This window comes from Lampris incognitus, chromosome 21, assembly GCF_029633865.1.
Source record: "Lampris incognitus isolate fLamInc1 chromosome 21, fLamInc1.hap2, whole genome shotgun sequence".
In the NCBI taxonomy this organism is placed as follows: domain Eukaryota; kingdom Metazoa; phylum Chordata; class Actinopteri; order Lampriformes; family Lampridae; genus Lampris; species Lampris incognitus.
Window position 1 is genome coordinate 7,903,288 of NC_079231.1, and position 14,511 is coordinate 7,917,798.

Consider the following 14,511-nt stretch of genomic DNA (forward strand, 5'->3'; position numbering starts at 1 on the left):
TACTTGGGGTCAACTGTCCAAAGTAAAAGGGAGTGCAGAAGCGAGGGGAAGAAGAGAGTGCATGCAGGGTGGAGTGGGTGGAAAAGAGTGTCAGGAGTGATTTGTGACAGAAGGGTACCAGCAAGAGTTAAAAGGAAGGATACCAGATGGTTGTGAGACCAGCTATGTTGTGTGGTTTGGAGACAGTGGCACTGATGAAAAGACAGGAGGATGTGATGTGAGAGAGCAGTGTGCTGGCTGTGAGAGCAGACGCTACAGGATAATTAAGCGGGTTGTACCTTTATTCACAGACCAGGAGAATTTGGAGGTATCTGGGTCACACAGGAGGCAAGGGCTGCTGGGATTGGAGTCTCCCTCTATGAAACACATCCCATCTATGTTGCATGTCCTCTCCTGACCCAGACAGAGAGGACACGAGGAAGGGGAACAGAGAATGAAGGGTAAGGGGGAGAGAAAGGAGACAGAAATAAACAAATAAATAAATAGAGAGAGAGTAGGGGAGAGTGAAAAGGGGCGATAGAGGGAGAAAGGGAGAGTGAGGAGGAGGAGGGGGTTTTGTGAAATGTGTCACAACATGTTAAAACAGCGTACATATTCACATATTCTTCCAGAAAACCTCTAAAACCTACTTTTTCATCCTGAGCTTGTTTTTCTGCGTTAAAGTGCTAAGCACACATGTATTTGTTTGTGCATGTGTGTGTGTGTGTGTGTGTGTGTTGCCTGCAGGTTGTGTGTTGGTTTTTATTAGACGACTGCTGCACATAAGGATGGTAAATTACTTGTGTGTCTGTTTTAGTCATTAAACACACTATCAGCTTCCCCGAGCAACAATTATATACCCCCACAATACACACACACAGACACTTCTCCTAAATCGTCTTCCTCTACTCTTGTTTATCTTGCAAACCTGAGGATCGTGTTTGTTGTTTCCCCTACTGACACTGAAAGTGATGGTAGTAATTAGACTGTTGTTTGACCTCTGCAAACCTCACACATCCATTGAAAATGAATTGAGTCACCAGCACTGCTGTGTCACCACCTTGAACCTGAGTCTGACTTACTGATGTTGTACAGTCTGTTGGTCAAGGTCTTCTACCAGCGTGTTCTGTCATATCTGCTTGTTAGACACAACAACTCCACTTCTTCAAACTCAACACTACCTTCCCTCTTCTTCCTCATTTGGCTGTTATGAGGAAGACATTAAACCCCATGTACCCCATCATGTTTCCTGGGAAAGTACTGTCACACAGTAACCATAAACGTGTTCAAAAACCAAATGTTAATGATCTGTATAGTCATGAATTACCTGCTGTCTAACACACCAGGGATAGAGTAAAATAAATGCATGTAAAGTCTTCAGAGTAGCTTTTAAAATGAGGCGGGGGGGTCATCCTTCCTCTGTCATTTCTTCTTCCTAGCACTTACAAAAAACTTCTAAAGGTCATGGGAATACTGTCTGACACTGGGTATCTGACCTGTGACCTTCTCACTGCTAGAGCCTTAAAATGCAGGATTGGTTGACCCTAGTTATCTCCGCCAGGCAGTAGCCTGAAGGGGATATTGTGTGTGTGTGTGTGTCCCCGCAGCTTATCTCACATACTCCTGGGCCCATCAGCCTAATATTTTTTTGTGCAACCTTGAGTCAACCGTCGATAATCTAGTCAACTCAGATTTAGCAGTGACATGATCACACATTATTAAAAGAATTGTGATAATACAAAAAATGCAAAAGTTATAAAGGAATAACTTCTTCTAGGTTGCAGTCAAAACAGGAAGTGTTACCTATCCTTGCCCGATCTGAGTCAGCCGTACAGGTGAGTCTCGCATGCGCGAGCATAAACGGTTTACCCAGCTTTAATATATTGTGCAAATAAAGACAGGGTTAGGACCAAAATGGTTGCATAGCAAACCTTTTCTTTTTGGAAAGTTCAAGTTCATATTAGACTTGTTCGCATTCATGCGAGGGTCCACCTAGGAGGCCGCACATCCACAGACTGACAGGCAAAACATTTTTATTAGGTAGATTTTTAGCTTGAGCACTGCATATTAACAACTTTTTTGTCATATTTCCTGTTCAATCAACTTGGCTGCTGTGAAAGTCTTATAATGGAAGGAAAAACACTTTTTTCCTGTCCGTGTGTGTGTGTGTATCTGTCCGCTGCTAATCTCATATACTATTGGGTCTGTCCACCTAATAATTTTTGTGTAGTTATAATTGTATGATCAGGGACCTGTCATGGTTGCGGTGATTCAAAACCTTTGAAAAACCTGTTTTATACTGCAATTGAGTGCAAACTCCTCAGCTGGTCTGTTGCCTAAGTCTGAGCACCGGAGAAGAGGAGATACACCTGGTGTGTAGATCTGCTCTCTACTGAGTGCACTGATACTGGTTAAGTGTCAGCTAACTGTCAGAATTGTTCATTGTTTATCTACTGAAGCGACAGATAAGCTCTGCCAGCTGGTTGTTAATTTCTAAATTTTAACCTTAAGCTATCTCTGTTTCATAGGACATAATGGAGTGGAATATTCTGGAGTTTAACTCACAACATGATCACATGATATGTGCCTTGGTCCACTGTGTAAAGAGGACAAACCCAGATCCTGTCCTTATCTTTCTTTCCCTGCACCTGAAGTAGGTAACTTGCAAGCAAAAAGTCCCAGGAAGACGCATAGCTGAGGCCTATATGTCTGTCTCACTGTCTGTCTGTCTCGCTATCTTGCAACCACTCAACTTTTTGATGGGTTTGCTAATTTCTTGCAAAATCCAAATCATCAGCTCAGGCAGGGAAAACTCCGTTATTGGTGTTTATCAAGACATGCCAAGTGTTTAAATCTGCTTTGGTTTGCTGCATGCGAGAGTTACCTTTAACTTACAGAGTCCAGAGCGCGAGGCCTCGCAGACCTGGCACATGCCATCGTAGATCGTCAGCACCTTGGCATGGCTGTACTGAGAGCCGTCATTGGTCACCTGCACACAAAGGGGAGGGGTTAAGTTGTAAGCGGGCCAGCAGATTTCACTTCCAGCTGATTGGGTCAAAAAATACTTCCTACATTCATAGAAATGATGGATCATTCTCCAAGATGCCTGTGTCGTTTGTGGCCCCTCAGATTTCTATATAATTGGAACAGCAGATGAGTTTTTGACACAGCACATGGCAATAACAACATTCTTTGAGTCAATATGTGCTGTTACTTCATTCAGTGCAGTGGAAATGAATCCATCCATCTTGCCCGTAAAGCTCCTTCCTACCTCACACTTTGAAATTTCTCTGAAAGCTCCTGTAGTCGCAGTGAAAGAGTACAGACCTTGAGGCCCTGACCTCTGCACCCCGATCTGCAATCACTCACAGCACTTGTCATCCGGTGAACCAATTTGTACTGCTGCTGTCTTTTTTTCTTTTTTTTTTGGAATCTTCCCCCTTTTTCTCCCCAGTTGTATCCAGCCAATTACCCCACTCTTTCGAGCCATCCCGGTCACTGCTCCACCCCCTCTGCCAATCCAGGGAGGGCTGCAGACTACCACATGCCTCCTCCAATACATGTGGAGTCGCCAGCCACTTCTTTTCACCTGACAGTGAAGAGTTTCGCCAGGGGGACGTTGCGCATGGAAGGATCATGCTATTCCCGCCAGTTCCCCTTCCCCCCCGAACAGGCGCCCCAACCGACCAGAAGAGCTAGTCCAGCGACCAGGACACATACCCACATCCAGCTTCCCACCCGCAGACACGGGCAATTGTGTCTGTAGGGATGCCTGACCAAGCAAACGGTAACACAGGGATTTGAACTGATGATCTCCATGTTGGTAGGCAACGGGGTAGACCACCACGCCACCCGGACGCCTGCTGCTGACTTTTTAACTTTCCCTGGATAACAGTGTACACATCGAGATGTTTGAAGCGGTGGTTTGTTTTTGGAGCATTAGCTGAAGTTGGAAAGTCTGTTCACCGTCCTCACCTGGTGAAGGTAATGAGAAATTATAAGTGTGATGCTGAAATTTAACCATTCTGCTTTTCACCTGGCAGTGAGACTGCCACCATGCACAGAAAAACAGACACACACACAAGCAGTGAATGGATTAAGCTCATTCCTAGTAGTGGCAGCATGGTGGCCCAGTGGTTAGCACTGTTGCCTCACAGCAAGAAGGTCCTGGGTTCGAACCCCAGGCCGTTCCAGGTCCTTTCTGTGTGGAGTTTGCATGTTCTCCCTGTGTCTGCATTGGTTTCCTCCGGGTGCTCCGGTTTCCTCCTACCATCAAAAGGCATGCATGTTAGGGTTAATACTACTGTCTGTGCCCCTGAGCAAGGCAACAGAAAGAAGTACTGGAGTTGGTCCCTGGGCGCTGCAGCTCCTATACAATAGGATGGCTTAAATGCAGCAGACGAATTTAATTGTAACCTGTACAAGGACAAAATAAAGTGGCTTTCTTCTTCTTTTTTCTCCTAGTAAGGACAGATAAACTTGAAAGAAGAAGCTGTTGGTGGTATCTGTTTGGGATAAATTGTGTTTTCCTCCCCATCCTTTTCATTATTATCAGATTTTCTTCAGTGTTGTATTGAAAAGAAAACAGGATGAACATGAAACACTTGTTTTTTTACTGCAATGAGATGAAACAAAATAGAAAAAAAAATCCATCAGTGTTGTACGACTGCCTCCAGCTATTATCAGATGAGAATCAGGATCTGTTTTATTAACCAAGTCTGTTTTGGACATACAAGTAATGTGACTTGGTGGGATGCTCATGAAGGACGCATATCATGAAACATGACTTATAAAAAGTAGAATAGATGACTTGAGGGAAGGTGTTTGTCTCTGTTGGGTTGAGTCTTGAGTCTTTGAGAGATGAGGAGTACCAAATCCAAAGCTGGGTTGGATGAATATGACTCAGATGAGTATAATTTAAGGACAACGCCCCCTGGCTGAATAATGCTTCAAAGTTACAGGCAGGCTAAGAATAAGTCCACCGTTAATTGTTATGTTATTTACTGTCTCAGATAATAGCTATGAGTGAGTCCAGACACTGAGATGGACTGAACCAACAGAACACCAACAATATCTAACCCAGATGCTGTTTTGTGCCGAGAAAAGGAGTCACTGATGTCGGATGAAAGCCTGGCCCCTCTGTAAAGCTATCTGATTGATTTTCTCATTAGTGCTCATGAATATTTAAAGTTTTATAATGACTTACTATTGTTTGGTTTGGACCATGTTAGCCGTGATTAACATTTTTCTCAAAAACTCCTCGAAGGTAAAACTGTGGATGCAGACTTTCAGCAAGACAAGAATACAATGGCAGAACTTCCTAGGAAGACTGAATTAAAATAAAAAAGTCCCTTTGGGGGCGTCTGGATGGCGTAGCAGTCTATTCCATTGCCTACCAACACGGGGATCACTGGTTCGAATCTCTGTGTTACCTCTGGCTTGGTCGGACGTCCCTACAGACACAATTGGCCTTGTCTGTGGGTGGTAAGCTGGATGTGGGTATGTGTCCTGGTCGCTGCACTAGCGCCTCCTCTGGTTGGTCAGGGCACCTGTTTGGGGGGGGGGGGTAGCGTGATCCTCCCCCACGCGCGTCCTCCTGGCGCAACTCGTCACTGTCAGGTGAAAGAAGCGGCTGGTGACTCCACATGTATCGGAGGAGGCATGTGGTAGTCTGCAGTCCTCCCCGGATCGGCAGAGGAGGTGAAGCAGTGACCACGACGGCTCGGAAGAGTGGGGTAATTGGCCAGATACAATTGGGGAGAAAAGGGGGGGGACCCCCCCCCCCAAAAAGTCCCTTTGCCTGCAGGTGCTTGGAGATAAACATAAGTCAGGTCAGGGTTAGGATGGGGCAATGGGAGCCTGAGGTCACAACAACAAAAAAAGAAAAAGAAGCTTGTGACTTTAAGATGGCAAGTTTCAATATTTGAATTGACTGAAAAAAAACTGGGTTGGACGATATGAGGGACATTTTCTCTTAAGACGCTTAAGACAATGATGCGCTTGAGATGATGATCGAGGTGTTCTCGAGCCATGTGACAGACCTCCGCTTGCTCCAGTGGTTATACTGGGAAGCTGCCAGTTGCGGTATATTTAACTATACGAGTGTGTAAAAAAAAAACATACATTCTCAGCATCTCACTAAACTGTTCCAAATGTTAAAGCAAGAGCATTACCTTCATCTCCCAGCGAGCATAGGGCTTGTCATCCATCATGAAGTCTTCTGTGTGGACCGCCGTGCTGCTGAGCGAAGGGACGGCACAGTCCAGAGCCTTGGAGCTGAGGAAGGTGGCTTTGGTCCGCTGCTTCTCTCCTGGTACCCAAACACCATTCATGTACTGTGGAGACATCAACAGACATGACGCGACGTCATCAACTGAAATTCAGCCCTGCTCACTAGCCTTCATGCAATAGCCCACATATGGCAGTGTTGCATGTACGGCTGCATCTAACAATTATATTTATTATCATTGATTAATCTGTTGATTATTTTTTTCAATTAATCTTTTAGTCCGTAAATGCCAAAAATTACAACAAGTGCCCATCACGTATTCCCAAAGGCTTAAAACTTTTCACTAAGTCTGACAAGTAGCCAAAATGCCCTTAAAGTATTAATTTCATTGTGATATGAATTGGAGCACAAGATAATCGCAAATTTAACCAGCAAATATGTGATATTAAAAAAAAATTTTAACTGATGACCAAAATTAGAATGAATTAATTTTCTGTTGATTGGCTAATCGATTAATCGACTAATCATTTCCGCACAAGTCGTCCGTGATGTTTCTCACCGTGAGTCTAGTGGCATGGCAGCTGAGGTCGGAAGAGTCGATGAAACCGAGGCCGAAGACTCGCACGCTGCGACAGTCGAACACTCTGATGTCACACAAGCCACTGTTCTCCAAGTCTGTTACCTCTACTGGCTGACCTGTTAGAGAAAAAATTTGTTATCTAGTCATTTTACCAACCGATTAGAGGAGGGATTATTTTCACGACAGTAGCTAATACTGTTGTTTCATAGTCCTATGTGTCGCTCTACATGAATCTTGGGGACTTGAATAACAGCAACAAATCAAAGCAAGCAAGACAAATTCAAACAGCAAAACCACTCCGCTAACCCAGCTTATGTGTTTTTGAATGCAGAAATCTGGGGAATGGGTGGGATGCTGTGAGTCCTTTGTTTCAGTTATTACCATTCAGCAACCCCTGTTGATATGTACTAGTCATATTATACAAAACAAAAGCTGAAATATGCTTATGCTCTTTTTATAGTTAAAGGGCTACATTTTGGCTTGTAGAAATTATTTGCATGGGCTGGTAATATACCTGAGTATTTGGAGTGGAAGGATAGCTTGTGGGATCATCACCCACTTCACACCAAAGAAGAAGGACCAGGTCTTTAGGAGTGGAACATGTATCTTTAAACACTCACTGATAGCCAGGCTGCAGTCGTAGAAGCTGTGGCTGGGGAGGCATTGACACCCCCACTCGGTGCACTGCCCATTCCCGTTGCAGAAGTTGGGGCATCGCAGGGCGGTCACAACCTCTCCGTCCATTCCCGGCAAACCGGACAGCTCCAAGGCCTGCTGCATTCGGTTCTCCAGCCACCGCCTCTCACATTCATTCTCCAGAAAGGGCACCAGTGCCTCATCCCAGGCCAGGTCATCTTTTAGCTGCAGGTCCAAGATGCACAGATCCACAGCCTCATCCAGACGACGGCCCAGCAGGCCCCGGCACACCGCGCCAACGGTGGAGTTGGCAAGTGCTCCCTGGCACACCTCCAGGGCTTTGGCCGAGGTCAGGCCGCTGGGCGTGGGCCAGCGGGGGTGTACCTCCGGCCGTGGCTCTGCCAGGTGATCCTCCGGGAAAAAGTAAGCAAAGCTCTCCAGATCGGCCTGGCTCAGGCTCTGCGCCGTGAAGATGGGCTGGAATTCGAATGAGGTTTGTCTCCTGGGCCGCTTCATGGAGATGAGGAGGTCTTTCCGTAAATCTCCATCCAAATCAGCATCCTTTGTGGGTCCGTTTTGTCCGTACTCCTTGTTCAAATGCAGGTGCCGACTCTCGAGAGGATGGCTGCTGAAAGCTGACATACCCAAGATGGATTCCACTTTGTCTGAACTCTTGACATACTCCAGTGTGGTGTCCAAGGATGGGAACAGGGATGTGTAGTCTACGTCATCGTGGGCCACACAGACAGAGTGAGCAGAGGGATTATATGAGTTCCCCATCCCTCCTGCGGCATGCTGGGGTATGTCATACTCTTTTCGGCATTGACAGAAGGGTCTCTGGACTCCCTGCCTTGTCTCCGGTGGCATCTTGTCAAATAAACTCTCACCGGGAGCTATCCTAACACATACAGAAATAAAGTGGAAATATCCCAAAAGAAACCTTTGTTAAATTCAGTGTTGACTCAGTTTGGCTAAAAATTCAGATTATGCATACTTTAATTTCTAAATGGAGAAAAAAGATCTTCTGAAAGGTCTTATTTGGTCATTGAACTTAATTTAGAAGATTGAACGTAATTTAGGCTGGCAAAAACAACTTTGTATTTGAAGTTTATCTGCTTTTCCACACTGAGCTAAGAAACACAAACAACAGAAAACGTTTACTTTCTGTTGAGAAGGAGATAAAAAGCTGATGAAAAACAACTCTCCTCTACAGGAGCAAGATTCATTGTTGTTGTTCGTAGCATTTAAAGGTATACTTGGAAACTGTCGCTGCGATTCTCATTAGGTTGGACCAGACAGCTGCTGCTTTTTGGGAGTCAAATCACTTTGTGTGTTTCTGGTTGAGTCATTAAACAAACAGTAAGTCTTCCAGAGCATCAATCTGTTCCCAAGAACAACAGAATAAGATGCTTAAATAAAGACACTCCATCACATCTGCACAAATGAAGGCAGTTTAATAGTCTGCGTGTGCGTGTGTGTATGTGTGTGTTTTTTCCTCCTAGCATAGACCCCTGAGAAAGATACCCCTGACTCAGCCTAGGAAGCTTTGAATAGAGTCCATCTCTATATACGTTTTAGGCATTCAGTTGATGTCCAAAGAAAGATCAGAAAAAAACTGAATGTCTTAAGATGGAAAATGCAGTAAGGAGAAAAAAAGATGGGCTTCGAGTTTGTCTAATACATCTTTTAGAACATCTTTTAAGATAATGAAGATACCAGTTAACCATAATTCCCTAATTCATATACCCATTTACCAATTTAGGTACTCTTGTGTGTAGGGATATGCTCTTAAAATCTCTTTAAGGTACTCAGGTTTGTTTTTGTTTTTGTTTTTTATATATTTATTTATTTATTTATTTATCTCTGTATTTTTATTTTGCAATGCTCATGTTATTCCACCAAGCCACCAAATTCTACATATTTATGTGCACTTATTTAAATGATTAAAACTAGAACCTGGACTAGTCCACTATAGTCTAACTTCTAGTCTCCTAAACTTGTCTGTCTAAGTCAGATCAATTTATTTTTTCATAAAGAACTGTGTTTTTTTTTCCTCTTCTTCATTTTAACTAACATCTACTATGTTAATTCTGGTGTTTGACCACTCAAAATGAATCAGATGCCTACATCGTGTGTCAGCGCGCCTCCCACCGTCAAAATTTTTTTTCAAAAAATGGTTGAAACCTGAGCTATTGACGTTGAATTAACTGGTGGTAAAGGTCTTCAACCAGGTTGTTCTGTCATATCTGCTTGTTAGACACAACAACTTCTCCTGAGAAAGTCCTACCTGACAGCAATCATTCAATGAGCAATTCTGATTCTGAGTTACAAGAGCTTTCAAGATTTGGATAAATGGGTATTCGTTATTGTCTTGAATATGCTAGTGATAGAATAGAAAGTACCCAAAAAGGACATTTGTACATTTGTCTGCATGAAAACCTTTGGGATTGTAACTTTAACAGAAGTGTTTCCTCTCAAATATTGTGGTCCTTTGAGAGGGACATCGATGGGACAATTCTGGGACCAAACTGACTGACCTCCAGTCCTTGATGAAGCGCTGTAGGTCCTCACTTCCATAGGTAACGGTGCCTGAACCGTGGAAGTCATTGTGTCCGTTACGGTCGAAGGTGCCGCAGAGCCCTCGCGTGTTGCCATAGTCGGTGCTGGGTGCCCTGACCACCAGGCTCATCCCCCAATCACTGACATCAGCCCTGACCAAGGCCCCCGAAGGAAAGATGAACTATAAGATGAGAGTGACACCAAGCAGCTAATTAATTAGTTATTCAATTGTTCTTTTTCTCCCCAATTGTACTTGGCCAATTACCCCACTCTTTCAAGCCGTCTCCGGTCACTGCTCCACCCGCTCTGCTGATCTGGGGAGGGCTGCAGACTACCACATGCCTCCTCCGATACAGCCGGCTTCCCACCCGCAGACACAGCTGATTGAGTCTGTAGGGACGCCCGACCAAGCCTGAGGCAACAGGGGGATTTGAACCGGTGATCCTCGTGTTGGTAGGCAACAAAATAGACCGCCATGCCACCTGGATGCCCTCAATTAGTCATTTAATAAGTTAAAATTATGGGTTTGGAATAATCAGCCCATGAACTCTGGAAACTTAATCTTTCATACAATGAGTTTTGAGTTGTGTGTGTGTGTGTGTGTGTGTGTGTGTGTGTGTGTGTGTGTGTGTGTGTGTGTGTGTGTGTGTTTTGCTGTCCCACTGTCCACGGCTGATCTCGAATACTATTGGGCCGATCAGCCTGAATTTGTTTTTTGCACAGTTATGACTGTATGATCAAGAACCTCTCATGGTTGCGATGATTCACATCATTTGAAAAATATTTGTTCTCGCTGCCGCCGCTCCCTCTCTCCATCCACTCTCTAGCTCGCTCGACCAACGCTGCTTTCTGTCGCTGCCCGATCTGAGTCAACCGTGCTCATGCACGACGCTCGGTTATTTCACAAATCAGCAAAGTCATTCACCACTGATCTCATCACAGGAGAACTTTCCTTAATATCGTAAAGCTGTTTATGCTCGCGCATGTGCGACTCACAGCGAGGATCTGCACTCTACTGAGTGTACTCTTCCAGTTTTAGATGTATACCTAGTCACTTATTTCCTAAATACTTCTATTCCCTCGTTTGCATCTCTCAGGAAAATAGCCACTGAGTTTAAAGTGACTGGCCACTGACAACAAAATATTTTTATTTAGAGATCAGTAAAAATATTAATCATTTCCTAGATCTGTTTTATTCCCTTGCCATCTCAATACTCCTAGATACAAAGAAACACTTGAGGCCATGTTACATAAAGCAATTCTTCGTTGCTTGCAGCTGATTGCCTCGTCTGACGCCTCCTGCAGCTCGCTTGCACCACGACTGCAATTTGGTTTCAACCTGCTGAGAGCTCTTCAACTTCACACACCCGATTCTGTGCAATAACCAATCAGAATACAGCTAGCAACATGCGGACACGGGCCATTCATTAAAAACAAAAAACTGAAAAACTATTACATAAGGTGGTTGTTAGATAACGGTTTGCAAGTTACAGCCTTTTTTTTTCTTTTTTTTTTTGGTTTGTTGTTTCTTGTTTTTTGGTTTTTTGTCCGCTCATTCATTAAGCTTGCTAGCGATACCTCAGGTAAATCTATGGATAGGAGACAAACAAACTCTGCTCACTGAATGGTATCAAGTTTTGTATAACCCAGATGCCAAGCAAATGGTCTTTTTTTTCTCAGTGTTGCAATGTAGCTCAACTTCAATCCAATGTTTAATGCCATTTAAGTACTAGCATAAAGGTTTTTGGCTTGAGTTGCTCAACAAAAACCACTAAACGGTGCTGACAGCTGTCCTGTTAGCCCCAATGGCTGATGATATAATTGGGTTTCTAAGCTGCTCAGCAGGCCATTTCAATCTAGCAGGATTGTTCTTCTCCTCAATCTGCTGTGAGACGGACAGGGTGAGGTCAGAGGTCACTGGGTGCCGTGTTGTGAGCAAGGTGTAAACCGGGTGTAATTACAGTGCAGCGTATCTGACTGTGGCTCTAATCAGGGCTAAGGGCAGCAGTGGTGGATGGACATGCTTCTGAGAGTCTGGCACGTTCCCCTGAGCCTTCTGGAGGCGACACGGGCACTAATTAAATGAAACCCTCGGTAATGTTGCTGTATGTACCCAATTCATAATCGCAACAGCATGCCTACTACCTCCCCCCCAACACACACACACGCAAACTCTCCTTTCAGTTTCAACAATAAAACCAGTCAGTAAATGTCAGCATCCAACGTGCTGAATACTTACAGTAACCTTCCTTCCCTGATGCGACTCGAGGACCCGGACCCGGACCCGGCCGCTTTTGTCGTCCGCCCGGGTCTTCACACTAAGCTGGGGCCTGGTCTCCTGGGGCTGCCCGTTGCACATGTCGAAGACCACAACCTCGTTCCCCTCTCGCACGGCCACACCGCAGCTGCAGGCCACGGCGTAGTGCCGGCTGCCACAGTCCCACTGGCGAGCGTGCACCTCGAACTCTCTGGCCAGGCTCCGGTACAGGACGAACGTTCCCGTCTGGTGGTTCTCATACCGCCTGTTCAGAACCACAATTCAGAACCAATTTATTCAAGGTACCGCCAGTGCAGTGAACCTACTTGTGCAGACGGATTACATTAGTACAGATGAGTAAACCAGTGCTAACAGACAGAAATATTCAGATGGACTGATTCAGATGGAGAGACAGCTAGACAGACAGATATTGAGAAAGAGAAAGAAAGACAAGATATTCAGACAGACAGAATGACATCTAAAAAGACTGACAGATGGGAAGCTATTCAGACAGAAGGACAGATAGAAAAGCAGACAGATGGGCAGACAGACAGATTTTGGAAGAATTCATTAATCCTCACCAACTTTCACCAAAATCGGCAAAAAAAACGTGAAGTGCTTTTACAAATTCTTTCTATTTTTTTTTTCTCTGTGATGGCCTGACGGCCTGCCCAGGGTGTCTCCCTGCCTGCCACCCAATGACTGCTGGGATAGGCTCCAGCATCCCTGCGACCCTGAGAGCAGGATAAGCGGTTTGGATAATGGATGGATGGATGGATGGATGGATGGATGGATGGATGGATGGATGGATGGATGGATGGATGGATGGATCATTAATCCTCAGAGGGTTATTGGGAACATAGTTGTGAAAGTGAAATCCGTAAACAAACTCATGTCTGCAACAGAATATTTTTTTCTAGAAATATAATTATGCCTCTCAACAATGGCTGTAACCATAATTTATATGATGAATAAAAAGTAAATCATTCGTAACATTTTGTTTTAACCTCGGTGTAGTTTCAATATCAGGTTAAGTCAGACAGTGCTGGAGAAGACTTCAGTTAAAATATATATATATAATTGGGCATCCGGGTGGCGTGGCAGTCTATTCTGCTGCCTACCAACACAAGGATCGACGGTTCGAATCCCCGTGTTACCTCCGGCATGGTCGGGCGTCCCTACAGACACAATTGGCCGTGTCTGTAGGCGGGAAGCCAGATGTAGCTATGTGTCCTGGTCGCTGCACTAGCGCCTCCTCTGGTCGGTCGGGGCACCTGTTTGGGGGGGAGGGGGAACTGGGGGGAATAGCGTGATCCTCCCACGTACTACGTCCCCATGGTGAAACTCCTCACTGTCAGGTGAAAAGAAGGAACTGGCAACTCCACATGTATGGGAGGAGGCATGTGGTAGTCTGCAGCCCTCCCCGGATCGGCAAAGGGGGTGGAGCAGAGATTGGGACAGCTCAGAAGAGTGGAGTAATTGGCCGGATACAATTGGGGAGAAAAAGGGGGAAAATTCGTAATAGAAAAAAAAAATATATATATATAAACTTAGCACAAAAAGTAAGGAAATTTGTGTTTGGTAGATTATGTCTTTGTTGTAACAATGCTTCTTGGCAATAAATCTCATATCAGGCAGCTGATTGTCAGCACCTGGGGTACCAGAAGCTCAAAACAAGAGTCAATAGCAACAGCAAAATAAGTTGTTTGGCATTGGCAGAGAAGATTTGGCAAATTTTTCATGGGCGTAACCCACATACTCAGCTCTGCTGCTCATCCCACAAATGCATGTTCCTTACAAATGTGGCCCCATTTAAAAGGGAAATAAACAGGCTTTCCAACGGTATAAGATTTATTGCCAAGAGGCATTGTTGCAACAAAGAAATAATCCACCAAACACACATTTCCTTACTTTTTGTGCTAAATATATATATAACTAAATTAACTTTAATGTGGCCCTCAATGGGCAGATGTCACAAACCCCACCCATCTGGTTTTCTCAGGTGATCAAAACAAATATTTGGGGTGATTCCAAGAAAGATAGCCTTTCAAATGGATTAGCGAAAAAAATTATACCACCATGACAAAGATGTCCTGCAATGAGAGTAAAGAACATTTTGGCTTCCTATGAAAGTTATGAATCATCCAGTGGCCTCTGCTGAAAAACACTTGTATTGTTAGGGACAGAGTTGCTGTTTTGAGGGAACTAAGTTCTTAAAAAAATGGGTTAGTGTACATAGTACATATTCAATAGGGGGACCCGACACTTACA

At 44.5% G+C, this 14,511-nt stretch overlaps 1 protein-coding gene across 1 annotated transcript in view; it reads right to left on the minus strand.

The window, feature by feature from the left end:
• Nucleotides 1-14,511, minus strand: part of si:ch211-246m6.5 (von Willebrand factor D and EGF domain-containing protein) — a 61,383-nt gene that overhangs the window by 24,664 nt on the left and 22,208 nt on the right. Inside the window, exons 10-16 of the mRNA XM_056301579.1 lie at nt 12,223-12,505; nt 9,962-10,164; nt 7,409-8,322; nt 6,768-6,904; nt 6,153-6,314; nt 2,864-2,968; nt 279-393 (exon numbers count right to left, since the gene is read on the minus strand). Coding sequence (XP_056157554.1) covers nt 279-393; nt 2,864-2,968; nt 6,153-6,314; nt 6,768-6,904; nt 7,409-8,322; nt 9,962-10,164; nt 12,223-12,505 — 1,919 coding nt within the window. The remainder of the gene's footprint in view (nt 1-278; nt 394-2,863; nt 2,969-6,152; nt 6,315-6,767; nt 6,905-7,408; nt 8,323-9,961; nt 10,165-12,222; nt 12,506-14,511) is intronic.